The sequence below is a fragment of the Nansenia antarctica genome, assembly GCF_963989245.1.
Source record: "Nansenia antarctica genome assembly, chromosome: 13".
NCBI classification, from domain to species: domain Eukaryota; kingdom Metazoa; phylum Chordata; class Actinopteri; order Argentiniformes; family Microstomatidae; genus Nansenia; species Nansenia antarctica.
This window is the reverse complement of record NC_137683.1, coordinates 19,207,438-19,226,058: the sequence shown is the minus strand read 5'-3', so window position 1 is coordinate 19,226,058 and position 18,621 is coordinate 19,207,438. Positions and strand designations below refer to the sequence as shown.

The following is an 18,621-nucleotide window of genomic DNA, read 5'->3' as shown; positions in this document are numbered from 1 at the left end:
GGGTGTCTCCTGAATATTCCATGGACAGAACAGAAGACAATGGAAAGTTACTTTAAATTCTAGCAGTAGATCATGTCTGTCCATAGCACTACAGTGTGACAATTACGGTATGCCTGTATGAATATATTGTTTTCTGAAGCCTATATATTATAATATTTTACTATGGAGGAAAGTATTTAATTTATATTCCATTACCTTTGGTAATATTAGTTTATTTTGTACCTGTCAGGCCAATAAAGCTTGATTGAATTGAACTGAACTTGACTCACTGAGATTCTTTCTCTTCTGAGTGGGGCAGTGATGTAAAGACAGACATGAGCATTGCTATGTCTGCATTCATTATACAAAGCAAAAAGCAGAAAGAGGATAGATCCTGTGGACTATACAACTGAACCGTGACCTACTACTGCACAGTGTAGTTGAAACCATCACCTTTATGAATTGGCCATACAGTATTTTGTAGACAATTTTACATCTCTCTCTCTCCCCCCCCCCCCCCCCCTGCCCCTCTCTCTCTCTCTCTCTCTCTCTCTCTCTCTCTCTCTCTCTCTCTCTCTCTCTCTCTCTCTCTCTCTCTCTCTCTCTCTCTCAATACCTTGTGGTCACAGTAGGATTCACCCAGGGTTCATTTGTTTAAAATAAACATTAGCAGGTCTGTCTGAGTTCATCACAGGCACAGAAGCAAAAATCAGTCAAGTCGGATCGGTCAATGCATCAAGGTGTGTGAGTTCTTTTTAAATGATATTTTTACCTTGCACAATTTAAACAGATACAATGTTATCAAACTTCTGAACCTGAAAGGTGTCTGAAAATACTAGTCAATTATGAACAAAAATATGTAAATCTATTAATTGGAATAGAGCACTGACGAATCGTAATTTACAACTTTTGCTTCCAAATCAGCACTTTTATCATAATTTCATATAAGATTTAACAGTATTTGCATCTGCTCCTCTAGCTAAGCCAAGGCTTCTGTCTAGCTCGGAAGGCTACTGTAAGTTACATGTCTTACATGTGGGAGACCCTGGTCGGTCGCGCTGACAATCATTTTATGGCATTGAACGATCACCTCTATGTAGGCTGTGCGGAGAGAGAAGAAGTGGAATCAATAGATCATCTGCCCCATGAAAGCATCATATCCTAGTTAAATTAACCAGACAAATAGCAGTAGTAGGAGACTTTGAAATGCACAGTCAATCAATACAAAATGTTATTATTCTTTTTTGAAAACATTTATTTTTTTTATCTAACCCTAACCCTAAAAATATCTTTTTTTTTTTTTTTTAAGTGTTTTTTTTTCTGTGGGGCAGTCCCACTTATATTTTTCATTGTATTGGACAGATATAGTGAACACAGACAGGAAAGCAAGGAGAGAGGGCATGTCAGCAGGGCATGGGCTGGATTCAAACCCATGCGGACATGGGCATACAGTATATGTGCACTGTAGACCGCGGTGCTAGACCACTGGACCACCCCAAACCACCAGATAGAGAGTTTTAGGAACTTTATATGACACCACAGCAAAATAGACACTAAGGCAGGTTATAAATAAACATACTGTATGTTTATAGAGAGAGGGGGGTGTAGCTGAGAGCAACAGAGGGATGGGACTGAGGAAGAACAAATATTCTAGGGGAGGACCATGCATTTCAACATGTTATACAACTTACAACTTTCTTCTTCTTCTTCTTCTTCTTCTTCTTATTATTATTATTAATAATAATAATAATAAATACAAAATGGAAAACCCCCAAAGTTCTCTTGTGTCCCTCGATGAGGGTTTTATGACATCACTGACTCCTCCTTCTTGGTCTCTGTGCAGACTGAGCTATGGCTCCAGCCTGGCCCAACCTGACCAGCGGTGGTAACACCACTGTCCATCCCTCAGTGGACAACACCTCCATGACCTCCCCCTCCCCCTCCCCCGTTCTCCCCCTACCTGACATGTGGTTAACCGGGTGTGGGGACAGACAGGAGGGGCTCATCCTGTTGTCTGCTACCCTCCTTCTGGAGTTCCTGCTGGGTGTCCCCACCAACGCCTGGGTGCTGGGGCTGATCCTGGGGGGGGCATGGAGGGCCGGAGGGGCTGCTATCCCCCCCTCGGAGATCCTCAGCCTCAACCTGGCGTGTATGGAGCTGGTCTGTGTCCCCGTCGTAAGCGTCCTCTACAACCTGAACCTGTTCCTGTGGCGTAGCTACAATGTGTTCTTTCCGATGTCATTCTTCTCTGGGCTACTCCTCGGCGGCAGGCCCCTGATTCTGTGTCTGGTGTGTGTGGAGAGATACCTGGCTGTGGTGCATCCTGTCACCTACCTCAGGTACGCTACCTTCACCTGTAACCGTTTACTGTGGCGTGTTGTTATTACTGTGTAATTACTACTATTGGTACAGCGTAAAGTGCTGTAGTACCAGCGACACTTTACTATGCACCATCATGACCTGTTTATTAATTTCCTATGTCATCCTATGATCTGTCTATTCCATCTCTATGATCTGTCTATTCCTTCTCTATGATCTGTCTATTCCTTCTCTATGATCTATGATCCTTCCCTCTCCTCTGTCATTCCAGGTACAGGGCCCCCAGGTATAAGTTGTGGTGTCTGGGCGTGGTGTGGCTGCTGACCCTCGGGGTGTGCGTTGCCCTGACCTACTTACAGTCCATCTTTGTCGCATGGTTCCTCTTTGTTCCTCTGCTGGCCGTGGACTCCTTCTGCAGTCTGTCCATACTCAGGGTCCTGAGGCGCCCTCCGCCCGGGCACGGAGAGAGGGAGACGAGGAGAGGGGGAGAGGGGGAGAGGAGGAGGGAGGGAGAGGGGGAAGAGATGAGCCAGACCAAAAGGAGAGCGTTTGTCACGGTAGTGTTCATCCAGATCATGCTGGTGGCCTGTTACACCCCCACCATCACCATTCTTCCACTGCACCATCAGCTATCGTACGAGGTGATTTCCTGTGACCTTATTCCCATAGCACTGTGTTTCGGGTGGTTTGGGAGCTTCGTTCAGCCCCTCCTCTTCCTGTCCAGAGCAGGGAAGCTACCATGCAACAGGAAGTGCTTTCTGAGAGGGAGAGAACAGGATTGTTGATCAGTGTAAGTGTAGTCTCTGTCTGGCTTTAAACATATCAATGTTAATTGGGTTAATTAACGGTAATAGTCAAGACTAGTTAGTTCTAACTAACTAGAATATATAGATATAGAACGAACATTCTGAACTAGATTGAACAATCAGAACTAGATAGAACATTCCGAACTAGATAGAACCACTCTATTTCGGGCTAAACTGTTCAATGTAGCCGGCGTCCTGGTTCCTCCAGCAACCGGACACTTCCATAAATAACAAAAAATATGTAATGTCCCCATTCTAATGTAAATGAGATAGTTCTCGATAAGCACACTGTGGTATACAGTATTTTACTTAACACACACATGCATGAACTGTATATAGTATGGGCCTGTATCATTTGCTTTTGGCTCTGTAAGAAAGTCTCCTGACAAGGGTTTTTTATGACGTAGCATGTCCTTTTGTCTTAGGGCCATTTGCTCAGGATACTGCCTCAGGAAACTGTCCTTATATGGTCATCTGAGGAATGACTTCCTGTGAATCTGCCCTAACCTTTGACCTGGAATAACATTAGCCCAGAGTGACATCATGTAGGTCTGCCGAGTTTTCACACCTGGGTCATCTCTACAGTAAATGTGATTGAATTTGAAACTGTATGTACACATCATTGTTTACCAATAGGGGAGCCAGGGGGCTGACCTCTCTCTCTCTCTCTCTCTCTCTCTCTCTCTCTCTCTCTCTCTCTCACATCCCAGCAACCTCTCTCCACCTCGTGGTCTCACCAGCAACATTAGCCACCTTCACTGTGTTTCTGTAAACTGTACTGTTGTTTAATAAATAGTCTTAGAATTCAGAAGTCTACTCGTAATCTATCTCAAACAGGTTACCTGAGTTAAGGACCAACAACACCTCAGAAAACCTGTAGAACAGAAAACCTGGTGGTGGGTTTTCGGCGTAAGGAATGGTGTTCGTTACCATTCCCTATCCTGTTCAGTGCATTACAATGAATCCCTCCTTCTACTTCAACCAGCCTCCCCTGGTTTCAGTGTTTCCCTGGTTGCAACCTATCCAGCATCAACATTCACAAATACATTTCTGGCATTTACAAGTGCTTTTGTCTAAAGTAGGCCTAAGTGAATCATCTATTCATCAGTCATCATAAGAAAAAACTAATCTATGCTATGAAAAATAAATAAATAAATAAATATATATATATATATATATGTAACATTTATTTAACCAGGCAGGCCAGTAAGAACTGATTCTTATTTACATTGGCGGCCTGGCAAAACACAAAAGCCTCTTGGAGGAGGGGGGGGGGGGGGCTGAAAAGAAATCAGGTGACATGTTAAAACAGAAGAACACACACGACAGACAGTGGCACACATCTAAGCATTTCCAGCACAGTTAAAAGATAGAAACATATAGACATCTCCAACACCTCCTCCACTTCCATACAGTCACAGCATCATCAGGTATAAGTTAAGTATAAGGACAGCGTCACACATCCACATAAACCCGCACAACATTAAGCACAACAAAAGCACACTAACCGAATGAAGGCAGTCACAGAAGAAAGAAGGATTACATACTACTTTTTAAATAATGTTTTATTATACATCTTCGCTACAGAGTGTCCAGCCTTGAGATGTTCTGACACCAATGCACTTCACTGTTCCCCACTTGGCCCCTAGCCATCACAAACATAACCTCTTCATATTTGGAGGAATGAGCATTGTACTTTATTTAGATGTGCTTTCTCCCAATTAGTATATATGGGAATATAAGTTTTACAAACAATTAACAGAGCTGCCAAGTCTCACGCAATCGCCGTGAGACTCACGCATTTCAACCAGTTCTCACGCTCTCACGCCGCATCTCTATTTCTCACAGCGAGAAATAACAATTGTTTTACGGGACTTTTATTTTTTAAATTCCTTTAAAGAAAGCTACCGGACATGAGTTTCGTGGCATCTTTCTGCACGCGCGTTAACTTGAGTCTGCAATCAAAGCGGCAGGCGAGCGCTGATGGAAGAACCTGTGTTCACGCGAGCTGCGAGAATGTAGCAAGCAGGGTTGCCAGATTGGGCTACTTTTGGTCACACTGGACGGGTGGATTCGGCAGCTTTTAGACCGGTTGGGCTGGACATTGTAAATTCCGTCTGGCAACCGTGCTAGCAAAATATGTGCATACATTACAACATCGTATCTGGTAGCCTACTGGACTGGGTTGCACCAATTTGGCGTAAATCATTACTAAATGCAGGCATTTAGTAGTTACTAAACCCCTAGTTGTTACTAGTTAGTTTCAAACTAGTTGTTTACTAATTTCGGTTGCACCACGCCAATCTTTTGCCAATCTTATCTAGTAAATACTCAGTTTTGGTAACTGTTTTTTGTTTCTCTACTGTAACATAACCAGGTACATTAATAATAATAATAATTATTAATAATTACAATTTACAATACAAATACAACAATTGGGGGTCCCTCAAAAAAAAAATGGGCGCGCTGCGCGCACACAAAATCACCCACCAAGCCCTCATTCTGACCCAGGAAAAACCCTGGTATGTACTGTATAACATGATAGCCATCTATGAGCAATGCACTGTATATAAGATAATGACCACGGGTCTTTCTGCTGCTGACCAAGGGGCTGAGTCCTGTTGATGGGGCCACTTTTTCTTTTAGAGTCTGTAGGCTACTGTATTTGTTTATGGGTCGCTTAGTTTTGGGTCGCTCCACCGCCAAAAAGTCTCACTCCAAACTTTTGGTGAAACTTGGCAGCCCTGAATTAAGTAGGATTTTGTTGGTCGCGAAGTGACGTCACGTCACCCTGCGTGCTTGAACGTCACCCGGAAAGAAGCGCGGAGGTACGGAGAAGGGGGGGGGCTCCAGCTCCAAAACATGGCGTTGTTCCTGCGCTGTCGGCGAGACCCGTGCGGGTTCATCTGTCTGATATTAACGTACCTCAGCGTGTTCTACGCGGACTACGTGGTGGTCCGGTACGTCCTCATCCCGGCCTACTCGGGAAGGTGAGTGACAGACAGACAGACAGACAGACAGACAGACAGACAGCCTCCAGCTCCGGCTGGATACGACCACCCAGACAGACTTATGTCCATGTTATATCTCAAGCCAGTCTGTGAAGCAGAGGTCGTAGAGTCAGAATGATTGCGTTCGGCATTGTCCTAAAAAAACGAATGCGGCATTCATCTCCACACAACGCGTGTTTACGTCCGAGCCTACGACCAGAACGCGATTCTAGTTCCTTGTTCCTGGTATTTTAGTTTGACCCAATCTGGTTGTTGTATTTCATCTCTCTCTCTCTCTCTCTCTCTCTCTCTCTCTCTCTCTCTCTCTCTCTCTCTCTCTCTCTCTCTCTCTCTCTCTCTCTCTCTCTCTCTCTCTCTCTCTCTCTCTCTCTCTCTCTCTCTCTCTCTCTCTCTCTCTCTCTCTCTCTCTCTCTCTCTCTCTCTCTCTCTCTCTCTCTCTCTCTCTCTCAGTGTGTGGTGTACACTACACGGGTCAGTGTTCAACGTCATTCTGCTGCTGCTCCTCGCCTGTCACTCAAAGGCTGTGTTCTCTGACCCTGGTGAGTTCAAGGTGTGTGTGTGTGTGTCTGTGTGTGTGAGAGAGAGAGAGGGAGAGAGAGAGAGAGGGCAGATTGAAGACAGAGGTGAGAAGGATGAGGAGGGGCAGTGAAGGAGGATGAGGAGGGGATGATGAAATGGAGGAGAGGTGAAGAGTCTACCCAGGGGCAGTGAAGGAGAGACACACAGGGAGGAGAGGAGAGTGAAGGATGAAGAGATGAGCGAGAGAGAGAGAGAGGTCACACGTCTTCTTCCCATGGGGCCTTACCACACTTTGTTGTTGGTTTTTTATTATTTTTTTCAATCGGTTCTATTTATTTCGCTGTGACAAAGCTGTTTCTAAATGTAGGCCTAAGAGGTGAGGATTGTTATTCTTATTCAGATATGGTGCGTGTGTGTGAAGGTGTGAAGAGGTGAGGGCTGTGTAGTCAGTGTGAGTTATAACTGTGTGTGTGTGTGTGTGTCTTCTTGTTGTGTGTGTGTGTCTCTTCTTGTTGTGTGTGTGTGTGTGTGTGTGTGTGTGTGTGTGTGTCGTCTTGCTGTGTTCTTGTTCAGGTATGGTCCCCCTACCTGAGACAGCCATGGACTTCTCTGACCTGAGGTCCCAATCGTCACGCATGAACGAGAGGGTGAGTGAAGGTGTGTGTGCGTGCGTGCGTGCGTGTGTGTGAGTGAGAGATATCTGCCTGTTACGGCGCTGCCCTGTGGGTGTGGTGGCCTCTGTCCGTGGTGCTGAAGGCCTTTATCTCTCCTTCAGAACCAGGGGTTGCCACAGTGTGTGTGTGTGTGTGTGTGTGTGTGTGTGTGTGTGTGTGTGTGTGTGTGTGTGTGTGTAGGGGTGTGAGGGCTGGACAGTGTGAGTTATAACTGTGTGTGTGTGTGTGTGTGTGTGTGTGTGTGTGTGTGTGTGTGTAGGGGTGTGAGGGCTGGACAGTGTGTAGTCGCTGTGAGACGTACCGGCCCCCCAGGGCGCACCACTGCAGGGTCTGCCAGCGCTGCATCAGACGCATGGATCACCACTGTCCCTGGTGAGACCTCTCCTCTCCTCCCTCCTCATCCCTCTCTCCTCTCCTCCTCTCCTCCCTCCTCATTCCTCTCTCCTGTCCTCCTCTCCCCCCTCCTCATCCCTCTCTCCTCTCCTCTCCTCCCTCCTCATCCCTCTCTCCTCTCCTCTCCTCCCTTCTCATCCCTCTCTCCTCCCTTCCTCTTCTACATCCTCCTTTCATCCCTCTCCCTGTGTGTGTGTGTGTGTGTATGTGTGTGCCTGTCCCTCACCTTGTCTGTGTTGCAGGATCAATAACTGTGTTGGAGAGCTGAACCAGAAGTACTTCATCCAGTTCCTCTTCTATACGGGTGAGCCATGCCAATCTATGAGTCCAGCCATGCCATTGGTCAATCTATGAGTCCAGCCATGGCATTGGTCAATCTATGAGTCCAGCCATGCCATTGGCCAATCTATCCATGCCATTGGTCAATCTATTAGTCCAGCCACGCCATTGGTCAATCTATGAGTCCAGTCACGCCATTGGTCAATCTAATACTGTCTGATGTGCTTAGCTACTGCATATCAATGCTGTGATATTTAATACCGGTACAATGTTTCTTTACCTCTGTTTGTCCCTGTTTTCTCTCTCCCTCCACCTCTCTCCCTCTCGCCCCCCCCTCCCTCTATCCCTCCACCCCTCTCTCTCTTTCTCCTTCACTTCTTCTCTCCCTCCATCCCTCCACCTCTCTCTCTCTCCCTCTTTCTCCCTCCACCTCTCTCTCCCCTCCCCCTTTCCTACTCCACCTCTCTCTCTCACCCTCCTTCCCCTCCATCCCTCCACCTGTCTCTCACCCCCTCCATCCTTCCACCTCTCTCTCTCTCCCACCTTCCCTCCCTCCCCTCCGTCCCTCTATCTCTCCATCTCTCCAGGCATGGCCAGCCTGTACTCCATGGCCCTGGTGGTGTCTGCGTGGGTCTGGAGGATACGGAGTGAGAGAGAGGGGGAAGGGGAGAATGAAGGAGAGGAGGCCCCTAGCAAACACCTGATAGTGTGAGTCATGGAACGGAAAGGAGGAGTGTTTGATGTAGGAAGAAGGTAGTGGTAGTGATGGCCTAGTCAGTGGATTGTGAGTTGGAGATCAGAAGGTCATAGTTCAAATCCCACCTGGGAACACCACCACTAGTGGGCCCTTGAGTAAGGCAAGTTACTCCAGGGAGACTGTTCCTGTAATCTCTAGTTGTCTCGTGTAAAATCTAACATGTTTGCTTTCTCTCTCTCTCTCTCTCTCTCTCTCTCTCTCTCTCTCTCTCTCTCTCTCTCTCTCTCTCTCTCTCTCTCTCTCTCTCTCTCTCTCTCTCTCTCTCTCTCTCTCTCTCTCTCCTTTCTTTCTTTCTGTCTCTTTCAGAGCTCATTACATTATCCTGCTGGTGGAGTCCGTTCTGTTCGGAGTGTTCGTCATGGTCATCTTCTACGACCAGGTACATTCGTGGTCGGGTCATGGTCAAAACCTCCCAGCAGTTTTCCACAGCAGCATGAGACTGTGGTTCCAGTGATGTTTTAGTAAACGCTTTAGTCTGCTTCAGAGTTCATTCTCTCTCTCTCTCTTTCTCTTTTTCTCTTTCGCTCTTTTTTTTCTCTCTCTCTTTCTCTCTCTTTTTTCTCTCTCTCTCTCTTTTTTTCCCTCTCTTTCTCTTTTTCTCTCTCTTTTCTCTCACTCCCTCCCTCCCTCAGCTGGTGTCCATTATAACAGACGAGACGCCTATTGAACAGATGAAGAACAGGCTGCTGAAGGACAGGCCGACCAACTCCCAGCCTCCCGCTCACGCCTCCCACTCCCACACACACGCCACACACACTCGCAAGCCCAAGCTCGCACTGCTCAGGGAGGTCTTCGGAAGAGGTGTGTGTGTGTTCGGTGTTGTGTGTTCAGTGTTGTGTGTGTCCTTGTATACATTCTTTTCAGGAAAAGTTAGTTAGCTTTTATATCATGTCGTCATAGTAACTTATTTGATTAACCACATTTCAATCATGTTGAACCGATGTAAAACATTTTTTTAATATAAATCCAAAGGTCTAGTCTAGTCTGGAGATTCCACTCTCTTTCTAATCTCTCTCTTTATCTCTCTCGCTCTCTCTGTCCCTCCCTCTCTTTCTCCCTCCCTCCCTCCCTCCCTCCCTCTCTCCCCCAGGGTCAGTGTTCTGTTGGCTGTTCCCCCTACATTCCAGCCCTCCCTCCGCCGGGGGGATCAGCTACTCCGCCGTTCCGGATTACGACGTGTAACGACGCTCCCACGACGTTCCCACAACATTCCCGCAACGTTCCCACAACGTTCCCACGACATTCCTGTGGCGTTGGCAGGACGTTGCGTCAGCATCGCCGTTGGTTACCGCAGGTTTACACTGAGGTCGAAGGTCGGGGTCATGTCAGGGGAGACAGGGAAGGTGGTTATGTTGTGATAAACATTGGGGGTATTTATATATATATTTTAAAACAATGCTATTCTACTGCTAACTGTGTTACAGACCACTGTACACACACAAGTGCATACCTCATTACACACACAGGGTGTGTGTGTGTGTGTGTGTGCGTTTTTACACACGCACACACACACACACACACACAATATAATGCTCCCTACTGTACACACACACACCCACACACACACACACACACACACACCCTCACACAGACACACACACCCTCACACAGACACACACTGTCACACACACACTGTCACACAGACACACAACCTCACACACACTCAGTATTTATCTGTACCTCAGTGGAGGAATGAACCACTAATGTTGCTGTGAGGTGAGGTATCCAACTTACGTATTTATTATTTATTTTAGACTCTTCCGCCTTCAATGATCTCTACCTGTGAGTGAGTGAGTGCGTGCGTGCGTGTGCGTGCATGTGTGTGTGTGTTTTTACGTACGTGTACATAGACTCTGTATTGAACGTTTGTTTGTGTTGACTGTACATAAGGATGTATTTTATATGACGTGTTACCTGCCTGCAGTACGAAGGAAACGTTGATCTGATTTTGTTCAACGGCTTTCATTTCGTTATCATGGTACCGGTCCGGGTCTCGGACTCCAGTGCAGCGGGGGTGGTTTAGACACACACACACACACACACTTGTGATGAGGTATCCCTGCCCAGACCTTGGACCTTGAGGATGTCCTCTTGGCCTAACAGTAGACGCTTGTGTCTCCCGTGTGGGAGACCTATGTTCGAATCCCGCCCCTCATGCTGGGGTACCGCTCTGTGTTGGCGGAGGTGTTTTGAACGGGCGCGGCCTCAGGCTTCTCCCCAGGGTGTTGGAACGGCGTGGCGCTGAATCATCAAAACCCAACTCACGTTTACATGTGTGAGAATGCACCAAAAACACCCCCGCTAATATGCTGAATTCACTGAGAAACTTTGTAAACATCGTCATGCTTTAGCTTTAGCTTTCGTTTTTTTTATTTTTTTTAACAACCATGTCGTTGGCGATCAAAGACGCTTAATCTCATCGTTACTAAACGCATCGTTTAATTTGCCTTGTTTACATACTGGCGCTGCTCTACTCTTGCATCCTTTGAGGAGAACGCTGAGGCTGCATAGGGGCTTTACACACTACAGGAACTAACTGTACTGTGCTGCTTCTTCTTCTTCTTCTTCTCCTCCTCCTTCTTCTTCTCCTTCTTCTTCTTCTCCTCCTCCTCCTCCTCCTCCTCCTCCTTCTTCTCCTCCTCCTCCTCCTCCTCCTTCTTCTTCTTCTTCTTCATCTTCTCCTCCTCCTTCTTCTTCTTCTTCTCCTTCTTCTTCTTCTTCTTCTCCTTCTTCTTCTTCTTCTTCTTCTTCTTCTTCTTCACCACTGCCCTCTTCTGGATTTAGCCAAATCCTACATCACCATACTGTGCTGTCTCTATTGTCTGTATTTTCCTTTCACGTTGTCCTTTCCAGCACTGTTTCAGCAACTATGGTGGATGGATGCGTAACCAGGCCAGCCCTGCTCGGTTCAGCTCTGTAAGTGTGAATTGGGATCTAGGATGGATCAGTGTTATTTCTTCGCGGTGTGTTTTAAATGGTAGAAGGCATAGAGCCTGTAAACACTAGAGGATGCACTCCTCCATATGTACCAGTCAAGCTGTCACTCACTAATGTAATGAATGGGGGGGCGATGGCCAGTGCCTCCTCTAGTGGTGTATCTCTATGGTAGAAGGCTACGCCAGCATGGCTGTTGATACGATGCCTGTTTCTGATGTTCGGTACAGCGAGAAGGAATGTGTGTACAAAGGAGAAATCATGTGTCATGATGACAATGTTTACATTTATTGATATTTATTGTTTTATCTGGACTGTGAACTGTGTGTTTGTATGGAAATGCAGCTCTCTGTCTGACTCATGCGGAAGTAAAGAAAACAACACTTTTAATTTTGACTCTCAGTCTTTGTTTGTATGTTTGTTTGTTTGTGTGTGTGTGTGTGTGTGTGTGTGTGTGTGTGTGTGTGTAAAAGCAGTAAAGCTTTATTTATCTAGCACCTTTCATACAATAAATGCAGCTCAAAGTGCTTTACAACAGGGATAAAAACAAAGTGAATATAAAAACATATACAAGCAAGCATAAAATGAATATTATAAAAGATGGGGAAGTAGATAAAACAGTAAAAAGATACAATAAAAAAGAGAAACAATGTAAGAAATAAAAGGATAAAACATTTAATGACACGGTCTTAATCCCCCCCACACAAGTGAGGTTCTATCCCCTAAATGGAAATGTAGGTTCCACTGCCTTAATAAAACGCTTAAGGACTTTGTTCCACTGAGTCCGTTGCCTGTGTCTTTATGTCAGGAAATTGACTTGGTGTGGTTGGTGCATAACACATAAAGACACAGACAGCAATATAGTAATAAAAACAACAACAATGTAATAAACAACACTATATAAGCAAACATAGTTTAAAAAGAAAAATGACAGAAATGGGGAGTAGAGCAATAAGACTGTAAAACTAATATAGATTACATTGTCAGTTGTGTGTGTGTGTGTGTGTGTGTGTGTGTGTGTGTGTGTGTGTGTGTGTGTGTGTGTGTGTGTGTGTGTGAGAGTGAGTGTGCGTGCTCGTGCTTGTCACATGCCTTTTATGTGTATTGTATCTAGGTTATCTGATCACAGTCACCTATATTTGGACATATTTTGGACATTAAAATGTGCTTATAAGACTTTCAACAGGTCCAGTTCAACTTGTGAGGATAAACGGATATTGTTAAAGTTGCAAACATAAAATTAATGAATATATATATACGTTTTATTTATTTATTATTTATTTCAAACATAGATTTACAAGTAGACGACAGTCATTAATTGATCTTCTATATCAAAACATCCCTGATTCCTCAGGGCGTTATATACCAATCTGACATTTCCGGGCACGTCACGGTGGGGTGGGGGTACCTGTCAAACCAACCCCCCCAATCGCAGGCTGCCTTCAGACCCCGCCCACTTAAAACGAGCCCACCGATTTGCCGAACATCCCGTCCATCACTTCATCAATGAATCATGTGACAATGTTGTTGTTTTTCCCCCTTTCCTCCTCCTTCCTCGCTACCTGTCGTGGTGGTCATGTGAGTGCGTCGCAGAACCAGAACCAGAACCAGGTTCTCACCCAGAACCAGAACCAGGTTCTCACCCAGCAGAGGCTCGTCTGATCAACACTAGCCCGTCTGTGGCACCAGACACCCCGGCGGGATGGAGGACGGTGAGCGGTCCCCGCTACTGGCGGACCAACACGACGGGACGAACGGCTTATTGTCCCCCGGTGGGGTGAGCTCGTACAGCTTTCCTCCCAAACCCCAGAGTGAGTAGCGAGGTGGCTACATGAGCTGATCTAAGGTCAACTGTTTAGCCTAGTGGCTGATCTGGGGTCTGTGGTTAGTAGCTGATCTGGGGTCTGTGGTTAGTAGCTGATCTGGGGTCTGTGGTTAGTAGCTGATCTGGGGTCTGTGGTTAGTAGCTGATCTGGGGTCTGTGGTTAAGTAGCTGATCTGGGGTCTGTGGTTAGTAGCTGATCTGAGGTGTGTGTTACAGTGGTGAGTTAGTAGCTGATCTGAGGTCTGTGGTTAAGTAGCTGATCTGGGGTCTGGTTAGTAGCTGATCTGAGGTGTGTGTTACAGTGGTGAGTTAGTAGCTGATCTGAGGCCTGTGGTTAGTAGCTGATCTGGGGTCTGTGGTTAGTAGCTGATCTGGGGTCTGTGGTTAGTAGCTGATCTGGGGTCTGTGGTTAGTAGCTGATATGGGGTCTGTGTTACAGTGGTGAGTTAGTAGCTGATCTGAGGTCTGTGGTTAGTAGCTGATATGGGGTCTGTGTTACAGTGGTGAGTTAGTAGCTGATATGGGGTCTGTGTTACAGTGGTGGGTTAGTAGCTGAGCTGAGGTGTGTAGTTAGTAGCTGATCTGAGGCCTGTGGTTAGTAGCTGAAATGGGGTCTGTGTTACAGTGGTGAGTTAGTATCTGATCTGAGGTCTGTGTTACAATTATTATTTATTTTAGCACAGACAGAATTCAAATAGCCAATGTTGGCGTGGAAGTGGGAGGATAGGGTGGCCCGTTTAGGATACTCGACCACAAATACAGACAGTATTATTGTATAGCTCTGATACTAGAAATCAGGCGTCAGCGATTTGCTGTCGACCCAGCTGTCCTTTCAGCTAAATACATCTGATTTTGACCCAAGCCAAATCGGAAGCACTTGGGTTGGTATGCCTTGATGGGACTGAAACTTGCATGGTTGCATGTTTGGTTGTTTGAGTGTAACGGAGAGCAGCTGAGATTTGTTCATGTTGTGGTATTAGATACACTTCCTTTCTCTTTCTGCGCGCGTCATCGTCTTTGCTTTCACTTCCCTCTGTGCTCTCTCTCTCTCTCTCTCTCTCTCTCTCTCTCTCCCTCTCTCTCTCTCCCCCTCTCTCTCTCACTGTACCTCCTATTCTCCTATTCTCCCTGTCTCACCTCTCTACGCTGTCCCTCTCCCTCCCTCCCTCCCTGCATCTCTCCCTCCTTCCCTCTGTCTCTCTCCCTCCCTCCGTCTCTCTCTCTCTCTCTCTCCATCCTTTTCCTCTTACCGCTCACCCTTTCTCTCTCTTTCTCACTCTCTCTTGTTCTCTCTCCCTCCCTCCCTCCTTGCATCTCTCTCTCCTCTGTCTCCCTCTCTTTCTCTCTCTCCATCCTTTTCCTCTCACTGCTCACCCTTTCTCTCTCTTTCTCACTCTCTCTCCATCCCTTTCCTCTCACCTCTCTATCTCTCTCTCCATCCTTTTGCTCTCACCCTTTCTCTCCCTCCATCCTTTTGCTCTCACCTCTCACTCTCTTTCTCCATCATTCTGCTCTCACCCTTTCTCTCTCACTCTCTCTCTCTCACGCTCTCTCTCTCTCTCTCTCTCTCTCCATCCTTTCATCCTTTTCCTCTCACCTCTCATACTTTCTTTCTCTCTCTCACCCCCCAGGTTTCCCTCCATTCCCCAGTCCCTCGGTCCCCCCGGTGTTGCTGGGTGAGCCCCCCCCTCCCTACTCCCCCCAGGGCAGCCCAGACAGCAGCAGCGCCCCGGTCATCAGCTGCAGGGTCTGCCAGAGCGCCATCAGCGTGGACGGGAAGACCCACCAGCACGTGGTCAAGTGTGGAGTCTGCAACGAGGCCACGGTGAGGACCACACGCACACACACACACACACACACACACACATAAATGTACTTTTTTCCTCCAGGGAACCGTATACAACATCATGGCATAGGGACTGCGGATGAAAACTAGCTTTCGGGCTAACTCTGGCGTATTTACAATTTATTTTTGTTTTATTAATATGCACTGTCCCTTGAATAAATAAATTAATCTGAATCTGAATACACACACACACACACACACACACACACACACACACACACTGATGAGCCAAAACATTATGACCACCTGCCTAATATGCACACGCATTGATGAGCCTTGGGTGTCCAACAGAATATTGAAGGGGATTTTGGCAACATTTTTTGGCCCGCTACCCACACGTTTAGCTGTGTTGCTCATTCCACGAATGCATGATCCTTACAAGTTGTACCTCATTGTAAAGGTCAGTCAGGCTATCCAAGGATATAAAATACAGTACCAGTTGGTATTATTAAAGGGGAGGAACAATCGACCGAAATAACGTTTCCAAACTTCTTTTGAGGAGTTTATATGTTGTACACACTCACATGTACAGTACTTGCATACACATACATAAAGCTACACGTACATGCAGGTGTGAGTAATGAACATATTAATTATTGTCTTTCTCCCTCTCCTCCCTCCCTCCCTCCCTCCCTCTCCAGCCTATAAAGAATGCTCCAGTAGGGAAGAAGTATGTCCGCTGTCCCTGTAACTGTCTGCTCATCTGCAAGGTCACCTCCCAGAGGATCGCCTGTCCCCGGCCTTACTGGTGAGGGGGAGGGGAGGGGGGGGGGTGAGAGATGGGGTGAGGGAGAGAGAGATGGGGGTGAGAGAGAGGTGGGAGGAGAGGGATGCAGAGGAGGAGGAGGAGGAGGAAGGGAGGAGAGGGGGTAGCTTTATAGGAGGACAGGAACTGATCTGGGTTAGGGTTGTCTACAGTGATCTGGGTTAGGGTTGTCTTTACAGTGAGAATATGCAGTCAGAGGTTAGTATCTGATCTCGAGTCAGTTATGTATGATCTGTCTGTGGTACACCTACAGGATAGTAACTGGTCTGAGGTCTGCTGCTACAGTAAGAGGATCACTGACCTGTGATCAAGTGATCTGCTGATATCTGACATGAGGTCTGTGGTTAGTAGCTGATCTGAGATCAGACAATGAGCTTCTCACTGCTGTCAGGACTGCAGAGTTACTCCCTATCTTCTGCTGCAGATTGAAGACCTCCATCTCTTCAGGCTACACCTTAACTGTCCCTCCTGAAACCTCTCCATCCCCCTGTTCAGTTTCTCTACTGTATAATATAATAGAATAATAGAATTATAATATTATATTTAAAAAAAAGAATTCTTCCTTCTAGCATTCTACCATTATGACTGGCCCAGGCCTGAGTAGAGATTACATGTCTTATGATGTCTGATTGATAGATGATTCACTTACAAATATATTTGTTGTAAGTTGCTTTCGATAAAGGTGTCTGCTAAATGCCAAAAAAGTAAATGTAAATGAGATCAGTGGTTGGTTTAGTAGCTGATCTGAGGTCTGTGGTTAGTTGCTGATCTGAAGTCTGGTTAGTTGCTGATCTGAAGTCTGGTTAGTAGTTGATCTGAGGTCTGTGTTACAGTGGTGGGTTAGTAGCTGATCTGGGGTCTGTGTTACAGTGGTGGGTTAGTAACTTTCTGAGGTGTGTAGTTAGTAGCTGATCTGAGGCCTGTGTTGCAGTAAGAGGATCATCAACCTGGGCCCAGTGCATGCTGGGTCAGACAGCCCAGAGCCCCAGCAGCCAGCAGGTGTGAGGGTAGTCTGTGGACACTGCAGCAACACCTTCCTGGTAGGAGCCATCATCATCATCATCATCATCATCACTATCACTATCCACGACATCGATACAGTCACCACACACAATACATTGTGACTGTATTGCGTGCGTGCGTGTGTGTGTGTGTGTGTGAGTGAGAGAGAGAGAGAGAGAGAGAGAGAGAGGGAGAGAGAGAGAGAGTGTGTGTGTATGTTAGACGTTCTGTAGTGTGACCTTGTGTGTGTGTGTGTGTGTGTGTGTGTGTGTGTGTGTGTGTGTATTTCAGATGGTCTGTAGTGTGACCAGACTGTGTTTGTGTTTCAGTGGACAGAGTTCTCAGACAGGACACTGGCCCGCTGTCCCCACTGCCGCAAAGTGTGAGTCTCTCAATGTGTATGTGTGTATGTGTGCGCCTGTGTGCGTGCGTGTGTGTGTCAGAATCAGAATCAGAATAGTTTTCATTACATCAATGTACGGATACACAGAGTAAAATTCTTGGGTTCAGGTTCATTGACATTGGCATTGCAGTACAATCCCAAAACAATAATAAAGTAGGCAGGATATAGAAATCCTATATAAAAGTAGGATATAAAAATCCAACAACAATCAACAATAGCAGTGATAAAATAAGCTATAAAACAAACAGTCAACCATAGCGGCCATAGTAGCAATAGCAGCAGAATGCAAATCAACAATAATAGAATAAGTAGTAGCAAATCAGCATATCAACATTATTATCAACATTACATGACAAGTAATAGTCAGGTGTGCAAGAAATGCAGTGCAGGTTGCAGTGAGATGTAATACACTATCGTACAGTATGCAATATGGGGCAGTACGGAGTTCAGCTAGGTCGTGTTCAGGTAATCAGGTATCCATAATATATATGTTATTAATGCAGTGGGGATGGTATGGGAGAGACAGTCCTTTTTGTGTGTGTGTATCTATCTTAATGACATTTATTGTTCTTCCTTCCAGCTGTCTGTGACCCTCTTCCTGTTTCTCTCCTGCAGATCTTCGATTGGCCAGCGCTACCCGAGGAGGAGGGGTCTATGGTGTCTCCTGTTGTTTCTGCTTTTCTGCGCCGCCACAGCAGGGCTAGTGGTGAGTGTGAGTGTGTGAGTGTGAGTGTGAGTGTGAGTGAGTGTGAGAGTGAGTGTGAGTGTGAATGTGAGTGTGTGTGTGTGAGTGTGAATGTGAGTGTGTGTGAGTGTGAGTGTGAGTGTGCGCGGGTGGATGGGTGGGTGTGGTTGTTATTATCACTTGCTATTGTAGGTACTGACTCTGTGTGTGTGTGTGTGTGTGTGTGCGTTCCTGTGTGTGCGTGTCTGTGTGTGTCTTTGCGTGTGTGTGTATGTGTAGGTGGGTACGTGGAGCCAGGCCAGGCAGCACAGAGGGATCTACGCCTCCTGGGTGGTGCTGGTCCTGCTGGGCCTGCTGACCCTGGCCAGAACCTGCTACTGGACCTGCATGAAGATCAGTGACCCCATATCTAACCTCAACTAG

The 18,621-nt window shown here is 46.4% G+C and overlaps 2 protein-coding genes across 2 annotated transcripts; both read left to right on the top strand.

The window, feature by feature from the left end:
- Positions 1-5,966: 5,966 nt before the first annotated feature.
- On the top strand, positions 5,967-9,919 carry LOC308169767 (palmitoyltransferase ZDHHC3; the record flags this gene model as incomplete). The annotated part of the gene is made up of 9 exons (XM_080544505.1): positions 5,967-6,094; positions 6,566-6,654; positions 7,208-7,281; positions 7,568-7,680; positions 7,944-8,005; positions 8,568-8,688; positions 9,044-9,116; positions 9,370-9,538; positions 9,828-9,919. The coding sequence occupies 9 exons, from the start codon at positions 5,967-5,969 to the stop codon at positions 9,917-9,919; spliced, it is 921 nt and encodes a 306-aa protein (XP_080400631.1).
- A 3,414-nt stretch (positions 9,920-13,333) lies between these two features.
- Positions 13,334-18,621, top strand: pip4p1b (phosphatidylinositol-4,5-bisphosphate 4-phosphatase 1b; the record flags this gene model as incomplete). The annotated part of the gene is made up of 7 exons (XM_080544056.1): positions 13,334-13,482; positions 15,128-15,321; positions 15,984-16,090; positions 17,040-17,148; positions 17,440-17,492; positions 18,129-18,219; positions 18,478-18,621. Exons 1-7 carry the CDS (start codon positions 13,374-13,376, stop codon positions 18,619-18,621), a joined length of 807 nt encoding a protein of 268 aa, XP_080400182.1. The 5' UTR covers positions 13,334-13,373.